Source organism: Xiphias gladius, chromosome 6 (genome assembly GCF_016859285.1).
Source record: "Xiphias gladius isolate SHS-SW01 ecotype Sanya breed wild chromosome 6, ASM1685928v1, whole genome shotgun sequence".
Taxonomy (NCBI): Eukaryota; Metazoa; Chordata; class Actinopteri; order Istiophoriformes; family Xiphiidae; genus Xiphias; species Xiphias gladius.
In genome coordinates, this window is record NC_053405.1 from 2,106,055 (window position 1) to 2,124,335 (window position 18,281).

Below are 18,281 nucleotides of genomic sequence, written 5' to 3' on the forward strand. Positions count from 1 at the left end.
GTTGGTCAAACAGCTGTACGACTCGAGTGCTACACTGTTTGGCATGAACAAAATGATAGTACCATTTGATTGTTTTTGTACAAATTGGCTGGAAAGTCATGATCCAGACAAAATTTTTAAAAAATCTCTTCCTTTCTTCTCTCTTTCAGAAGGAGCTGAGCCTTCCCAGGAGAGGCAGTTTGTAAGTATCCATCCCCCCTTCTGTTTTCTGGTTAATCAGGGCCTGTCCAGGCTACGTTGCTTTTCTCCAGAAGTGTAGTCTGGAAAGATGTGGAAAGCTTTGAGGATGCAATGAACCAAAGACAGACACATACATCACAAGGCGGTGTAAGCTGTGGTCTGGAATAAAAGGGGAACAGAAGCCGCTGTTTAAGCTTAAAAGCATTTGTCATGGGTTCTGTAGAGACTTTAGGTTTCTGCCTAGTGGCCAGATTTCAGCGACAGTTAAACTGTTGTATGTGTGTGTGTGAGTGTGTTTGTGTGTTGTGTGAGTTTACTTTACTGTATTTCTGCTGTTTGCAAAAAAATCCATGTACAAGTCCTTTAAATTTCCCATGGAAAACATTATTTTGAGTGTTTGTTTGTTTTTTTTCTCAGCTGTTAATTCCTATCAAGTTATGCAGAGAGCTTCCAGTAAAGAGTCCAAGGACAAAGTTTGTAGGCCAATGAGTTCCTCTGTGTGTGTTGACCAGAACAGCTGAGCATCCCACTGTTGATGGATGCAGACCTATTTATAACCTCGTGTGTGCGCCCAGAAACAAGAAAGAGTCAGATACAGAGTCACTCTTCTGACAAACTGTAGAAATATAAGGTTTGTCATCGTAGTGTAATCCTCATAACTAATTAGAGCGGGCCAGTCATCACTCACTCTGGAGTTTCCCCGTTTCCCTGAACTACCTCAAACACCACAGCAACAGGGGTCAGAGAAGGTGCAGGGCAGGTCTTTCAGCACCGTTTACTGCAGTGAGTTACAGGCACACTACTGATGAATAACAGTTTTCGAGTAGTCCTTGCGTTTGTGGTCACGTTTTTCTAGACCGAAGGTTAAAATTGACTTTTTTAAAGTGCTGAATTTTTCTCGGAGCAGAATCCACATAGATCTGCACACAACAGACACGTTTACCTGCCCACTAGTATCCTGATTTTAAATCATATGCTGGTTTTGATCATATTCGGGCTATGATTTTTACATGGAACGTAGAAAAACATGGTTCTTCATCTCTCTGCATACAAGGTTCAACTATTGCTCGGGTTTCTGGTTATCTCTTGGCAGATTAGGGCTTTCGTACAGTTGTGAACCTACGATGTGATGTTTGTATGCCAACACGCCACCAGGCCATGAGTGACAGACACTCAGATCAGCTTAACCTGTTATTTGTACAGTACTTGCGCGAGCATCACAAGCAGTGTGCAACACCTGAACCTTAGGAAATTGAATTAAATGAGTAGAAGTTTTGAGCCACAGGTGCCATAGGTGCCAGTTCATCTGCAAATAACTGACAGATGTTGCTAAACAATTTCACTAAACCCCAAACACATTATGACGGGTTTCCCTCACTAAAAACCATCCGTTTTTATCCTGATCATCCAGAAGTCTACTGTGGTGGTCTGTAGGGATGACCCTACTTTCCCAGTCTTTGAATTCCTTTAGGACCTTCAGTCGCTGGAGACATAAAAACAACAAAAAACTATGAAAGTGTAGCTGTGAGGCTGTAGCTGCAGTCCAACCCCCAATCAAAAATCAGCCAACTTTGCTCTCCCATTGCTCCTCGTATCTCTTTGAAGATACGGAGCTGCATCATCAGATTCTTAATATCAGACCAGAGCCACGGGGGTCGGGTGTCTGTGTGTGTGTGTGTGTGTGTGTGTGATAGAGAACTGACTGGTAGTTTGTGTGATTCCCAGGCTCAGCGTGTCGGCTGTTGTGAAGCCTCAATGATTCGACTTGAGAAAGTGCGAGTTGGCTGGCAGCGGCGTCCTGCTGTCTGCTGAGCGCTGCTGCAGCTCTTTTTTAATGGACAAAGTTCAGGAACCGATGGCACTGAAACAAGCCTGTCTTCTGTCTCTGATTGTCAGTCAGAGACAGAAAGTCCTCTCTGCTTCATCTGTCACTTTTTCACTGCGGAGACACTCAGACACTCATATATAAATATAGATATATAGATATAGAGGAGGTACCTTCAGGGTGAATCTGTAGGAAAGTTACTGCTGCGAGATTTCATTTTAAACTAGCAACAGATTTTCATGACACACACTGGTCCAGATTGGTGCCTAATTACATCACATGTCCTGTGGCTGCTTCTGCGTCAGTCCAGTAATCACTTAACTCTGTGTGTGTGTGTGTGTGTCACAGAACCGTCTGTGATCCAGTCCATTGTTTATGAATTAGCAATCTGGCATGTGAGTTGCATTTAGCCCACCAGGGTCAGTGGTGTCCCCGGGCTTCTCGGAAACCAGAACAGAGACTGAGAGAGGACAGCTGCACTTCCTACATGGTCTCGCAATATCAGGACGGTGTAAAAAAGAGTAAATAAAACGTAAAAAGATTTAAATAGTTTTACAAATTTTAATAAGTCCTTAAATATTCATTTTTAAAAAAAGTCATTTTAAAGTCCAAAGCTAAACTTGTTTTACTTTGTTTTAGAAAGTTGTTATTAAAAGTTGTTAAACGGTCGATATGTCAGTATTTTAGTTTAACGCATTGAAGAGTTAACGAGATTATCAACAGAATGTGAAGAAATAACAGCTTTCACGTTGTCAGAGACGACATGTAATGTGTTGCAGAGAGTTAGTCTACCAAAGTTAGCATGCTAACCAGCTAGCCCCGGCCCGTCCCGTCCTGTAATACCACTTTATACCTCAAGAGGTGATAGTGAGTCATTGTAGCATCCACTCTGCCCTCAGTCCAACATGACAGGATGAAGACGTAGTAACTGTGAGTAGGTTATAAACCCGCGCTGCAGTCGTCCCCTCTCAGCGACTTTCCTCCATCTTTCCTCGAGCTCAGCTACTGACGCTGCTGCTACAGCTGCTCCTCCTCTCCCTCGCCTTCCTCCACCTCCGCCTACTGCCGCCAATACATCCTCCCCGTCTCTCAGACCGGGCAGACTGGGCGTGAAATCATCGTCGCCAGTCTAACAGTGACTGAAGAAAACAGCCTACCAGTTACATAATCCGTTCGCAAGGTAAACCTGTGTGGAAAACTTTGGTTTGGCAACACGTCTGCAGCTGCCCTGTGCTGAGTTTAGATTTATTCCGGCTAACGTTAGCTCAGCGCGAGGGCGAGGGTTGAAACTTGGCTCTGATTGGCCAGTGAGCCCAGTCCCAGTCATGTTTGGAGTATGAATTCGACAGTTGGCCGATTCTTACACATAAATGTCAGACAACATTAACTGGTTTTAAAAGGTAATTTAAAAAATACATTTTTTTTTTTTTTTTTTTTTTTTTAAAGTCATAAAAGAGAGTTTTTTGTCAAAAAATCACACATAAGTCACAAGCATAAGCCAGTAAATTGTAATTTCAGAAATAAACCAAGATAAAAGATAAACTTACTTAACTTTAGTCATTCCAGTCAAGTCATTAAATAAAGTAATTCCTAAAAAGCCATGAAAAAATAAATAAGCAGTCCAAGAGAAACAACAGAAAGATTTTTTGATCTAACTTAAAAAAACACGATTTTCTCCGGGTTTATGTATTAATACTGACAATGACGAAGACCTGCTTAGTTTTCTTTATAAAAACTACAGCGAGGGATATAGTGATAGTAGAGTGACAATCTATATTAAAAAAAACTCTAAATAATTTGAATGAAGTAGCAAAGAGAACATCTCTGGCTTTTCTCCTGTCTTTATCCCTCTGCCTTCCTCTCTCTCACACTCCTCCCACCTTCTGTCTCTCTGTCCCTCCTGCGGCTGTGCGTCGAGGATTCAGTCAGTCCTCTCGTCTGACAGCGGGCAGCGTGATCACAGCCATCAGGAAAGCTGAGACTTCCAGGAACTGCGGGGGATTAACTGTGCGGACAGTGCCCAGGGAAGGCACTCTGTTCCTGGGGACGTGCGGGCAGGAGTGTCCCTCTGACCCTTTCGTCTGGTTGATCGGTGGCAGGAGCTGGGGGTCCTCTATGCGAAACTAGTCTGAACTCCAAGGATCAGTTTCCTCTTTATTATCCGACATAATGGAACTACTCAGATCTTGATGTCCTCTCTGATTTTTTTTGTTTTGTTTTGTTTTATTTTCATGCAAAAAGAGGAAGGAAGGGTTTGCCAGTAGACTCGAGGATTTATCACGTGTGGTGGTGGTGTTTTTTTTTTTGTTTTGTTTTTTTAAACTTACTTTGGATTATTCCGAAGAAGACAAAATGAGGAAGAGGAAATCCCAAATGAGTTTCTGTGTAATATACACTGAGTCTGTTTATTCAGCCCAGAGAAATGTGTGTGAGGCCGTCTGCACATAGCTGCACAGACTGTGTGTGTTTGTGTGTGTTCTTGGGCATTCTGTTAGTTTGTGACTCAGCAAGTCCGTGCTTGCTGGTGAAGGAACACTCTACCCCAGATAGCTCACATAACTGTGCGTGTCTCTGTGTGGAGATAAGAGCAGGTGCTGACGTAACACATGCACACACACAGGTCATTCCTTCGTATATAAAAGTGTTGTCAGTGGTTTGACTCATGGAGGACTGACTGTGGGACAGTTTTTTGGTCCTTTGAGGAGCTTCAGTGTTCAGTATGTGTTTGATGGGCAGATGAGCTGATGCAGACCGGTGGATTATTAGAGATTACAACTGAGCCTTTTGTCCCGGGACACAAGATGAAGAGGAGGAAGGAGAGAGCAGGAGCCCCAAACCTCCGCCTCCAGTAAGAGTGTGTGTAGTCTGGATGTCTGAGTGCCGTGGGCTGTGTGTCTTACTTCCTTCACCTTTTACCTTTTCCTATTCTTCTGTAGCTACAGTCTGTTTACATCCCATTGTGTGATGCATATTTTAGGGAAACAAATGTCACAAATTAAACAAAAGGAAAGAAAGAAACAAGAATATCTCTGAAAAATCCAGCATTACCCTCTTAGATGCAGCACGGGCCTACTGCTGCCACCTGCTGCTGCTGCTTCTTAGGGGAACAGCTAAACAACAGGGGAACGTGCTTATTCACTCTCTTTCTGATAATGACTTGAGAGTTTCAGTATCAGTATCATGTCAGTGTGTTAAGTACAGAGCATAAAGACTGAAAGCAGGGGGAAACATCCAGGCTGGGTCTTTCCAAATTGAAAAAATACAGCTACCAACGTCTCCGAAGCTCGCTAATTAGCGCGTTGCATTCGTCTGTTTAGTCTGTTCGCAAACAGAAATATAGAAATGACAGTATGTTTATCTGGCCAGTACTTCCCTCCAGTGTCTGTGGGTATAGCTCAGGCTGACAGATGTGGTCCGTGGGCTTTGGTTTTGATTTTGGTGTCGGCCTCTGTACAGACGCGAGTAAAAAAAAAAAAAAAAAAAGGTTTTAACTACTCCTCAAAAACACCACACTTCAAGTCCAAAAACAAAAAATTAATTTATTTACATACACATAAATGTCTTGTTATGTGGGGACAGGCAACAAAAGGCCAATTATGCATAGGTAGGCTTAAAGTTACTGTTGTTCCAGCTGAATACTCCGCTTTGCCTTTTCCTTTGTTAACCTTTGGGAATAACTTAAAATTTTTCAAATATTTGCAAAGGAACATACTTGCCGTCTGCATCCGCTACTGTCGGGATTTGTTATTTTATGTTGTTAGCTGTGCAATTAAAATGATTGACCACCGACCACAATCCCCGCTGAATAAAATAAAAGCAAAATCTATTTAGTCGTACGTAGTCATATGTTGTCATACGCTGTCGCTGCAAACAACGTCACTACCGCTAGAAAAGTGGCTGTGACCATGGGGGCAAGTTTGGCTCACGTTACACACAAAGACTGATAATACATAGTGTACATACATACTGAGTCACTGAAACACTCTGACACCCGGGCGAGATGGAAAACCAGGGGGAGACAGAAACATGAGAAGGTATCAGGGTGAGAGACCAGCAGGGAGGGAAGTCCTCCGTCGGCTCAGCAGGCTGCAGTTACTCTGAGAGCACCGCACTCACACACTCTTACGTACGAATGCAGGCTCATCAAAGAAATGATCAACTATAACTACACAACTCTATAGATATATAGAACACAGGTGTTCCACCAAAGTCACCTCCAAACAGGAGCATTGTATTTTAAAGCAAGTCTGTTGAGCATTTATCCGTTGCTGTCGCTGTTCCGTCCGCTGTGCACAGCTTCTGCGAACGTAATGGCAAAAAGTTGAGTGCGTGGGTCAGCCTGAGCAATAAGAGCCCATTCGCTCCGACACGAGAACAAAATTGCCCCCCCGAGTTTCAGTGGCGGTAGGTTCAGCTGCCTTTGGTTGACCTGCGGACCGCGTTGTCAAACAACCACTCAGCAGAGCCTTGTGAAGTAACCCTGGTCAAATGATCTCGCGTTAATTTCATCGCCGGTGTTATACCGAAAACTTCTAGCCTTGTCAAACTGCTCCCCATCAGTGCCTGTGAATGCAGCTCTGTTTGGCTGGACTCATTAATCCATTATCCTTAGAGCACATTTTATTCATTTTCTTTCGTGGTGGGAAAGCTGAGACGGTGGCCGCAGATGGCCCCTTGTAAGTTCTGGAAACACTTTGCATACTAAAATGTATGTAGCCCTGGACCTCTCAGCAGGTGGTCTCGCCCATTCTGTCTCATCCAGCGGGGGGGAGGGGACATGAAGACCACCACCATAAGGCCCTCGTGCCCTGCGGGTCTGTGCCAACTGCCAACTGAACTCTGTAGAGCAGAGGCATATTTTTCTGGCTCTTTTTTCTGAGCATACACTTTTATCTTTATCCAAACCGTTGTATCTGTGCTTCCTCTTAAGGCAGAGCGAGTGATTGTTGGACAAAATTAAGATGAGCCTGACTTCTTGTCTATGTCTGCTTGACAGACTTATCCCTACTCCACCCCAATAAGTCTCATTATGTCCGAATTCTTTCATTCTGCTGCCATCCCATCTCCTCCCGTCCCGAGAGAGCTCTGTGAAGTTGATCCAGAACTTTCTGTCCACCCGTTTCCAACTGTGATGATTTAGTGTGCGAGGCTCTCCGCCTGCTGCGAGGGGACATCTGCAGGAAGGCAGACAGTATGGATCAGCGGGTTAAGCCTGGCACGGCTGCTGCCTCAAACACTGAGAACCGGGGCTTGGCTCTCACACAATATGATCTCAATACTCTGAGCGACTTTGTATTAAAGCCTCTACCAAAGACTCAAAAACAAACTACAGAAACTACTGAAATACCTCAAACCAAACAAGAGCTAAAATGCTAATTTAACTGACCGAGGTAAATGAACTGGTAACTATTTTAAAGCCATTTTTATGTTTTTACTTTGTGATTGTAGCATCTTTCAGTGTCTTTTCTGATATTAGCACCGGAGTTCACCCAGTCAGAACTGATCAAATAGGAACTTCACTAATTGATTAATGATCCAAGAGATTTTTTAAAGGGGCACTCCACTCATTTTAAATGTAATTGACTAGACATCTGTATTATTATTGTGCAGCCTCACACCAAAAAAAAAAAAGATAATCTTTTAAATGACTAATATCTCCAGTCCACAACCCCTAGAACTGAGTGAATTTAACGTTACTTCTGGCTCTACTGACTTGTGACAGGCGTTTGTAATTTTAAACTGAACAGTCAAACAACAAGCGATTGTAGTCAAACCTGTGAAATGCTGTGTAGCAACCGGTATGTGTAGTCCTAACACTTCCCTCATATTACTCATTGAGTCCGGCACGAGGCCCAGCAGGCGGACAGTGGAGGAAAGTTACCTGACCTATGGACAGTGTCTCCAGCCTGTGTTTCAAGAGTTTTTTTTAAAGACAGTCAGGCATTGCAACGTCTCATCACACCACAAGTGTCTGGGTTAGCAAACTTCATCACACGTGTCTCTGTCCTCACCCTCCTCTGCATCCTTTCTGCCTCCCCTCCCCTCCCTCCTCTGTTGGCAGAATCTGGTCGCCAGCTCAGCTGCGTTGCCATGGCAACAGCAGCCTCCTCCAGCACCTGCTGTCCCCCACTTCTTTTCATCCCTTCGTCGTTCAGCCCCCCGTCATCACCCTCTCTCCCTCCTCTTCCTCCTCCCCCTCCTCTCCCTCCCTCTGTTCTTCTGACGGCCCTCTGTCCGCCCCTGTTCACCAGCGAGGAAACCCCTTCCTCTGGAGGTAAGACTCTCGCTGTGTGTCGCCCCATAACACAGCTGTTTGTTTTCTGAGCGTGTGTTGTCCTCCGTTTGCCTCCATTACCGAGTTTCCCGACCTTCTGTTTTTGCCAGCCGACGTTGGCGTTCGGCGGAAGACTGCTCAGCTGAAAGGGGGCGCTAGAGAGGAGCCAGCCAACGGCACCGATGAGCGTTGTGTTTCTCTGATGACACTAGAAAACAGTCCATTGCAAGAAACCAGTTCTGGCTACTTATAAGGGGAAATTCGGTTTGTTTTGCAATTTACAGAACAAAGACTGTAGGAAGTAAACTGATGATGGATTGAAAAACAACATCGTCCGACGTGTCATTTTTACACAAGACAAAATAGGAACAGAAGGTTGGGTTTCTTTGCAATGTGTTGTTGTGGTTTGACTCGTAATGAATGGATGCAAAGGAGACATGTAGAGGTGGAAAAGGGGATGGAAACTGAACGCTACTATGCTATGCTACTATGCAGCGGCAGTGAATCAAATAACAGATTAGTTCATCATTTTTTTCCTTTCTCTTCTTCACTCACCACATCTCTCATCAAAGCTCCGTCTCGCTTGTTCGCTCGTGCTCTTTCCTGTTCTCACACTCACTCTATTCTTGTTCTCATTTAAGACGAGTCAGAAGTCAAACTACATAGCTTTGTTTTTATCCTCGATAAACACAACTACAGTGGTTCCTAATCTGTGGATATCAGAAACCCACAAAGGGTCGCAAGATAAATCTGAGGAGTCATGGGAACAGAAAGCATGGGATTAAAAAGATCGAAAAAAGAATCAAAACTATGTTTTTTTTTTCCTGACTTTTTTTCCCATCTTTGCTTTTTTTTATCGTGGAAACTGAATAATCAGAGTTTTTCAGGCTTTTAAAAAGTATTCAAGTAAGAAAAATCAAAGAAGGGAACATCAGTCTGCTTGCAACTCAGAATTATGCAATCTGTGGAAAGAGGTTATGCACAGCCATTCCTTTGATTTAAAGTCAAAACAGAAACTGGTGCATATCGAGAAATGTCCATTCCTCATCTCTATATTCATACTTGTGGCACCCAGTTATTGATTGCTGTGTGAATGAAACTCACATGTCGTAACAGCTGCAAAATGTGTGTTTGACCATGTAGCCATGTTCAGCATTGCCAACTCCTGCCTGGAAGGTGTTACACCCAGAGCAGGGGTTTTTTCTTTTCTTTTCTTTTTTTGAGTCCAGGAACTTTAAGAGTCAGAGCAGGGCCGGGGTGGTATGGATAAAATCCTCCGTCCCAGTGGATTTCTTTTTTTTTTTTTTTTTAAATTGCAGTATCAGTACATACAGTATACGGAGATATATTTCGGTTTCTGAAAAAATAACCAGAAAGAATGTCTGCTTTTGGTTAATCAGGCGAAATAAATATCAACCAGACATAGAAAGTTCCTTCATCACGTTGCCGCAAAAATGATTAAAACAAACTCTCATTGATTTGCACCATTGCTCTCAGTGGTTTCATACCACAGTATAAACACTATGTTCAATTCTCAGATGGTAGGAAAAATGTGTATAGTTTTATGACATCTGTGTGAAAGAGACTAAATTTAGACCCTGACCGCTCCGGTCAAAATGTGAGTAAAGTTCGTGAGTTCCTAAAAACATTCCTGGGTTCCCGCATGGTGCCTGTGGTGTAAAATGGCTAAATTATGTTTGAGGAATTTAACCGGCATTTACTCATAAAACAAGGAAACCCCAGCCAGCTGTGTTTATAACAGGGAGGTTGGCGGATAAATCAATGATATGATTCGGGATGGAGTCAAACATCTGGCGATAAACATCTGTAAACTGATAACCAGTCTCTCAATGCTCTATAGTGGAGGCAGTAAGAGCTCCACTCAGAAACAGAGGGGGTGAGAAGTAGAAAAGAACATCAGAGAAGGAGGGAGGGGAGAGAGAGAGAGAGAGAGAGAGGATCAGAGGAGGGGGAGAAAGAGAAGGGAGGGAGGGTGGAGAGGATAGACACACCAGCAGCTCTCACACACACACTGGCTGCTGCTGGTGTGACAGGTGGAAGCCAGCGTCTGTTTGCTAACCACATCCTCTGCTGAGTGCCGCCGTGTCAGAGCAATGGTCGAGTGTCTGCGTTAGCGTTAGCATGTCTGACTCCTTCTGGACGGTGCTCTCCAATTTCTCACTGCCCGAGAGAAGCATGCTGCGGCGCTCCAAGAGGTACACGCTTCCATCCAATACGTCCTTTTTCATTAGTCCACATTTCTCCGCCTCTGCACTTTGGTTGTTTTCCTGCTACATTTATCTCTTTCATTTTCCGTCACTCCGTCCTCGCTTTTCTCTCTTTCCACTCCTCTCGCCTTCCTCCTCCTCCTCCCCTCCGCATGTCTTAGATGCTCAGCAGGAGTTGCTCCAACATGAAGGTCATCTAACTAGATTTGTCTTTTGATGGATAAACAGGTCGCTCTGTCTCACTCTGTGTGTTGTGTGTGTGTGTTTGAATGTGAGCTACTGTCACATGTAACACCGCTGGTATGTATCCTAGAACTGCAGTGTGTGTGATCTCTTTTATTAAATTTCCTCCGTCTGCATACAATTTGCTCGTTTGAGATGCAAGTCTTGGTTGCAGGGCATGATTTGACGTTTGTGCGTACAACCATTTCTCCTCTTTTCTGTCGTTCCCTCAGTTGACCTCTCCTCTTCCTCCTGTCTATCAAAGCCAGAAGTGGCTTCTCCAAGAGAAAAGAGGGGCAGAGACAGAGCTGTACTTATCACTTTGAAGCAGCAATTTTCTTCCTCCTCCCTGTAATAACAGGGGCATGCACACACACACACACACTCGGGAACAGATTTCTTCTTCTGTGCTCCTTGTCACCGCCCCATGTTGTGTGTAATTGTCTCAGCAGTGTTTTTAAAAGAGGGAGGTTGTGAAGCGAGACAGGAGGGACTCCTGCATAGCAACAGGCTCTGGCAGTTTTTGGATTGGTGTTGATGGAGTCAACAGCTCGTGTGGAGCCGTAATCGAGACTAAAACCGAGTCAGCGCTCGCAGAGTAAAGGTGTTCTGAAGGGCTGGAAGATGACGGCTTCCTCATTTTTAACGCCACTTAACGTATTCAGATAAGAAGAATAATAACTCGTGATCCTCCCGTCATTTCTCTGCTATTTTCTGACTTTGTCTTAAGATATGTCAAACGTGGTTTTTCCCACAGACTTATTCTCTGCCCCTCCACTTTCGCACTTTTCACAGCCTTTCTTATCCAAAAGGTTTCCATAATTGTATTTTCAGATCTTCTGTGTTTGCTTATTGTCTGTGCTCCGGGTTAGAAATCTATATACAACGTCTCGCAAAAGACAAGGTCATTGTGTCACGTCATACAGTTAAAATGTGTTTCATTTCAAAACAACACAGCATGTTAACATAATGTGTTTCCTGACATAGCCTGCTCTTCACTGTCCTCTCTCATACACAAGTGCCTAGTTTAAATGGAAAATGACAAAAGAAAATGGATTCTTAAATCATTACACATTGAATTAGACTCCTGCAAAGATACGCAAACACCTCCCAAACTTTAACATCACATCTAACAAGCTGATTAGTGATCCCACCTTCCTGTCGGAGGTTTGGTCTCAAATGGGAAAGCTGGACTGAAGCGGACGTGTTAACATTGCACCCGAAATCTGTACAAGGAGAAAAGAAAACAGCCACGTATGGTACGTGCGTGTTTGTGCGTGTGCAGGCAGAGAAGCTTGTTGACAGAGACAGAGCCTGTCTCTGTGTTGCATTACCTACATGTGGAGGCTCCCTTTGTTTGGGGTTGCCCCTTCAGCAAACGTGCAAATCCTCATAAATGCAACTAACCTCGGGGCTGTAAGGAGACAGCACTGACTGGTCTGCTGGACGTTTTCTCCTCCATGTTTCAGGTGCTTTTTGGTGCCCAAAATGTTTGTGCTGGTGTTTGTAGTGAAAACAAGATGGATCGCGTTGAATAAAGGCTCAGTAATGTTAAAGAAAAGACGCCAAAGTTAAAATGTTACGGTTCAGTCCTATTGGCAACAGGTTGTTATCATCGTTTTTAGAGGTTTAAAAAAAGAAAAATGACGAACTGTTGCATCTTATTTGTTGTTTGTAAATGTGTTTTTACTTAGGGGCATTAACCCTGTAGCTACTTAAACAAGTTCGCAGCAGAGATAAGGGAATAAAGAGGGAGCGCACACACACACACACACACACACACACATACTCACAGGGTCTGCTGTGGGCCGTAACATTGATTTCCTGTGGTGGCTGTAACCTGCAGACCAACTTTTATTGAGTGGACTGTGGGAAATGAGTTTAGCTGTAGATTTTATCCACATACGCTCACCTGCTGTCTGGTGTGTGTGTGTGTGTGTGTGTGTGTGTGTGTGTCAGGTATGTGTGTGTGTGTGTGTGTGTCAGATGGTTTAGTTGAACGCGCACACAGCTGTTTGGTCATCGCTACTTTCCTTTATCTCTCCCGTCAGCTCTGTCACAGCAGTGAATGTCTACCTCTATGACCTGTAAAACTCATAAGACACACGAAGCAAAGTTATTACATTCTGAGTTTATATGCGGTTGTTCATAATGGAGGTAAAACACAAGTAAACACACGTGTGCAAACATTTAAATATACCAGCCGGCTCATCTACCCACGCGGTGTCATCCTGTTTCTCCCTGGTGCTGCACGTAAAACCCCCAAACCTCAAAGTAATTTCAAAAACATCAACGTTAAGACATCCATCGCTGTTGCTGTTGAAAAAAAGTCTAAACAACGCACAAATCTACGGCTCTGTGATGTGGCTACAATCAGTTAACACTGTGGCAAATGTAAGCAACATTACACATAAGATAATAAAAGTCATGTTCAATACAGTAGTGTACAATACTAAACTGTGTTTCACAGTAATGTGTTCCATAATTATGGGAAACATACTGTAGTGGAGTATCACACAAATTTCTTCACACATGTAAAACAAAATCTTCAGTACATCATTATGTTAGGTTTTAAATAACAAATCGCTTGGGATTACTAGATTGGAAAACAAAGGATGATTGTATCATCACAATATAATTCCACTAACAGAGGACATATGATGATATATTATATTTGAAATGAATAGTTCAACATTAGGGGAAACATGATTATTTGCTCTCTGTCTTGAGAGTGAGACGTCCAGATCGATACCACTCTGACGTCTGTGTGAGCTGGAGTCAGGACGTGGTTAGCCTAGCTTAGCATAAAGACTGGAAGCAGGGGGGAACAGCTAGCATGGCTCTGTACAAAGTGAAGAAGTAGCACATTATATGTCATTTGTTAAACCTGTACGTAACGCACAGATACTAGGTTTACACCCATCTTCTCGTCTCGCTGTCAGAAGAAGGCAGGTGTGTACAAAATTTATTTCCCAAAATGTTGAACTAGTCCTTTAAATGGTTGGCACCTGAGAACGAGGGGCTGCCGTGTGCTGCCACAGAAACTAGAGCAGGTAAAAGCTGAAGGAGACAGGAAATGTTGTCGAAACTGATAAGAATGAACTACGAAAATAAGACCAGAGTGAAATCTGCGGATTCTTGGGTGAAACTGTGACAGGCTGTAGTTTAAATTTATTCTTAAAAACTGCCTCATTCAGGGAAAGTCATGAAACTGAGTCGCAGCGGTTCACCTGCAGTTACCAGACAGGCCGCTGATCTGATGGCGACCGGAGGCATGCAAAAACAAACTCCACACACACATACACTCTGTCAAACACACACACACACTGATATAATGCCTTCAGTCAATGCTGCACAATGGATACCTGTTTCCCAGCAGGGACCCAAAGTGCCTGCGGCGGAAAGATGCTCCAAAACCACATTTTTCTCAGAGAGCGGAACTGTGCTACAGTGGCTGAGTTTGTGTGTAAAAGTAAGAAACAACTCACAGAGAGTTAGTGTTTGGGGCCTTTCAGCTTATAACAAGTCAGCGGAGTCGTCTTGCTTCCTCTCTCCACCATCCATTAGGTCTTGGAAATTTGGGGAATTCCCTTTATACACCTGCCCGATTTTCCGTCCCCTCTTTGACCATGACCGACCCCTCGCTGTCTGCTCCTTTCCTTTTTGTGCCAGACGCGGATTCCAACTTCAAGCAGCTCCGCCACCTCTTCTCTTCCTCCTCAGACGTTTGACAGGTGCATTCGATGCCTTGGGTTGCCCCAGATGTGAATCCATATTCATGAGGCAGCCAACTGAGCTTTGTTCTTTAGCCAGTGAAGAGCGGCAGTCGCTGTAAATTAACCTACGCAAACTGAACCACACTTTAGTCTCTGTGGGAATATCATAGTGCTGCAGGCTTCCGGTGTCACCTTTATGTCCTCTCCTGTTAAAGGTTGTTGATTTGTTCTTTATCGTGAATATTTCTCTTTCTTCCTTTTTACTTTCTTCCTTTCTCTTTCTATGTGTGCTTTTGCGCTGCTCACGGTGGAACAGGCACCTGAAATTCTAACCTGACCTTTTTTTATAAAGACAATGTCAGCCAAAAAATTGACTTTCCTGGAACAAAACTTGAGCTTGTAACCAGGTATCTCAACAACTGATGGAAAGGTTTCCTTTAAATTTCAGATTAAACTTTATTTCGTAAGCCCCATACTTTCGTAATAGCTTCCTAGAAATGACCTGATATGTGATAGTGTGTAAATTCCTAGACGTTTTCCTGCAGAACGACAATATAATTTGGAATCAGTTGTAGGAAAATGGATGCACTGTCCAATCCGTACTATTCCAGTTAATTAATTCCAGTTTATTGCTGACACAACCTGGAGACTCTCTTGTTAGTGCACAGCAGGTCAGCTGATCAAAATGTAAAATTTGTTGACAGTCAAGCCTACAATTCAAGAAATACAGAGCTTTAAAAAAAAGAGTTTAAGAATATTTACTTGGGTTCCCGGATCCCTGTCAGTCTTTTAAAGTCGTTTTTCAGTCGCTTTAGCAGTTTTGTAGGGAATGTTTTCTGGAAATAAGGAAGTCAAAGTAAAAGTTTAAAAGTTCCACTTGAACAACAAAAAAAAAAGAAAGAAGAAGAAAACCCCACTTAAAAATCTCATGAGCAGATTTCTGTTGAACTTTGACACTCCGGCACCCCCGAGGAAGAACCTTTTACATTTTGGAAACGCGACCTTTGGCAACATCAGGTCAAAATGTCAACTTTGCAGGCAGCGTTCCTGTCAGGACGGACTGACGTGACATTTGCTGCTCCCCAGAGGATGAACCATTTTGATCTCAATGACCCAATGACCTTCCTTCTAACGCCACCCACCCGACAAATGCTACATTTTTAGCCACATGATCGGGTACACAGTGCGTCTGTTGTGTTGTGGCCTGTGAGGAATATTGCAGACTCTAGGCGGAGCTAGCAGGACTTGTCTCCGGCCATTAAACACACCTGGTGGACACACACTTTACCCGTCTCTCTTTGGTGCGGAGCCTGTCTGTCTCTCTTCGGGTTCTACTATTCCTGTTATGTGCTTCTCTTCACCTGCCTGAGGGCATTTCATATATCTGTGTGTAAGTGTGTGTTTGCAGTGTGCGTTAAAAATCCATTGCTTCTGAGGCCAGCTATTGGAGAGTTCAGACAAAGTTCACAATTCCATCACACTTCCCCGGAAAATTGAGAAAAGGGTAAATAGTGGTTGTGTGTGTGTGCGTGCGTCGTCTGTGTGTTAGATGAATAAATTCCCAGAGCAGACGTCACTGAATATCCACCATGGCAGCTCATCCTTCATACAGGTGTGTGTGTGTGTGTGTGTGTGTGTGTGTGTGTGTGTGTGTGTGTGTGTGTGTGTGTGTGTGTGTGTGTGTGTGTGTGTGTGTGTGTGTGGACCACAGGCTACGCTCAAACTGCTGATGCTGCACATCTCCACAGATGGCAGGAGACACACACACACAGCATGCCATATCTGCATTACATGCAGTAATTGCTTGTCAAGTGTGTATGTGAATTAGACACAAGCCTGCCATATATATATCAAACGCATAACATTTCCCACATGCACACGAAAACACGCCATAGTACATTTGTTTGCCCTTAACCCTCAGCCTTACCTAAACCTGAACCCTCAAACAGCCCTTTGAAGAAGCGAGGGCCGGACTAAATGTCCTCCCCTTCCGAAATGATCCTCAAACTTCAGGCCTTTAAGTTAAACTGGTCCTCACAGAGATAGAAATAGCAGACAACAAAAACGGCAAAGATGAAGAGCTCCAATAAGGCAAAGCTGAAAAAGAGACGTCAGACAGATCATTTGACTTCAGCGAAGATTTCAGCCCCCGTCGCCTCGTGTGGGTCATGTGTCGCGTGATCATCCGGGCGGGTCCAGCCCGTCAGAAACACCAAACTACACCACTAACATAATTACAGCCAGCAGATGTGACGAGCCAATTAACACAACACACACGCGCTGTTGGTGTGTTGACACCTGCCGGCGCTGCCAGAGCCTGTCAGAAGTGCGTGTGTGCGTGTGTGTGCGTGTGCGTGCTTGTGCGTGCGTGTGTGTGCGTGTGTGTGTTTGTGTGTGTGTGTCTCCATTTCTTCACTCGAGATGTTTTCTTCACATTTAGAAACATGCAGACGGTAGGACCTGAAGGAAGCACGTGCACAAAAAATAGTAAGCAGTTTGCAAGGCCTGAGTCACATCTGAACTATTCTGACATTGACAAACTGCATTCCTGTTGTGGAGTTTAAACAATGTGACTCGCAAACGAACACAATGGAAAGAGTCAAAGACGAAATCCTGACCAAAATTATTGAAAAAGGCTGAGAAACAGGATATGAATATAGAGAGAGGAAATATATTTCAAACTCACTCTTATAAATCCATCTTTGAGGTGGTGACTGTGGCTAGATCAAGTTTCTCTTAGGAAAACGTCTCCGTCAAATGTTCTCTCTAGTATTATTTTCTGCTGCCGTGGTGAAGATGAAATCTAAACTCTTAAAATCTGAAGTCTAGCCAATATCTTTTTTTATATTGTGTGATGCTTGTTCTCCGGGTCTGAGAGTTCTGCGCACGTCAATAGTTTATCGGTTGTCTCCATTGCTGACGCTGCAAAACCACAGAAAAAGAAGTGTTATCACCTGACAAGAGCAGACGTAGCTACAGGAGCAGTATGTTAGCATGGAGTCTGGAAGAAAATGCAGCTTTTGTGGGATTTCTGATGCTAGAAACGGAAAAAAAAACCTTAATTTGTGTTTTAAAGGCGAGTTTGTTATCAATCCAGGTGACATTGACTCAGTCGATGCCAGTTGTGTTGTAGAGTGACCGTTTTGAATTGGGGATGGTCAGTCGTTCTGCTATTAAAATATCAATCTGGTTTCCTTTTCATTTTAAATGAGCTTTGGATCAAAGAGTGCCGCTTGGAGAGGGTTTAGCGCGAGCTGCAGTTGCGGAACAGGTCGGCCTAGAGATTGAGATTTACAGTATTAAGACTGTGTCATCATCGGCAGGGAGATGGGCACATTGGGTGAATTGAAAATAACAATCTATCTCAACGTGCATCATGCCCTGCCAGAGTGTTTTGGACTTTTGGAAGCTCTCCAGATGTGTTACTGTAGAAGGACATCATCGTTGTGTACCTGGAGGCCTCATCACAGCCTCCTCTTCCGTGTGTAATTTCCTCCCAGTATAACGAGCCTCGCCTCGAGTCATTACGGGCGCGTAAACAACAAAGTGGAAAAATCTTGTGAGCTCGACCGGTGGGTGTGTCGGGGCCTTTGGGTTTGAAGACTGCCGCTTCATTTCCTCCTCTTCCCTCCTGTCTGGGGACGGATGTCACAGCTTTAAAGCCGATTGCTCTTTTCTCCACGAGCATCTTTTGTGCAGCAACATGTCCACACACCCACACACATTCAAGTGGATGGGAAAGTGGTCTCAGCGTTTTGGACCCCACTGTGTAATGCCTTTTATGATTTCAGCTGAAATTAAATGTTATTTCTAACATGACCAAGCTATAAAAACCA

At 43.8% G+C, this 18,281-nt stretch overlaps 1 protein-coding gene across 1 annotated transcript in view; it reads left to right on the plus strand.

Moving 5' to 3' along the window:
• mast2 (microtubule associated serine/threonine kinase 2) overlaps positions 1-18,281 on the plus strand; it is a 178,532-nt gene that overhangs the window by 112,089 nt on the left and 48,162 nt on the right. Inside the window, 1 exon segment of the mRNA XM_040129350.1 lies at positions 150-181. Within this exon segment, the coding sequence (XP_039985284.1) occupies positions 150-181 (32 nt within the window).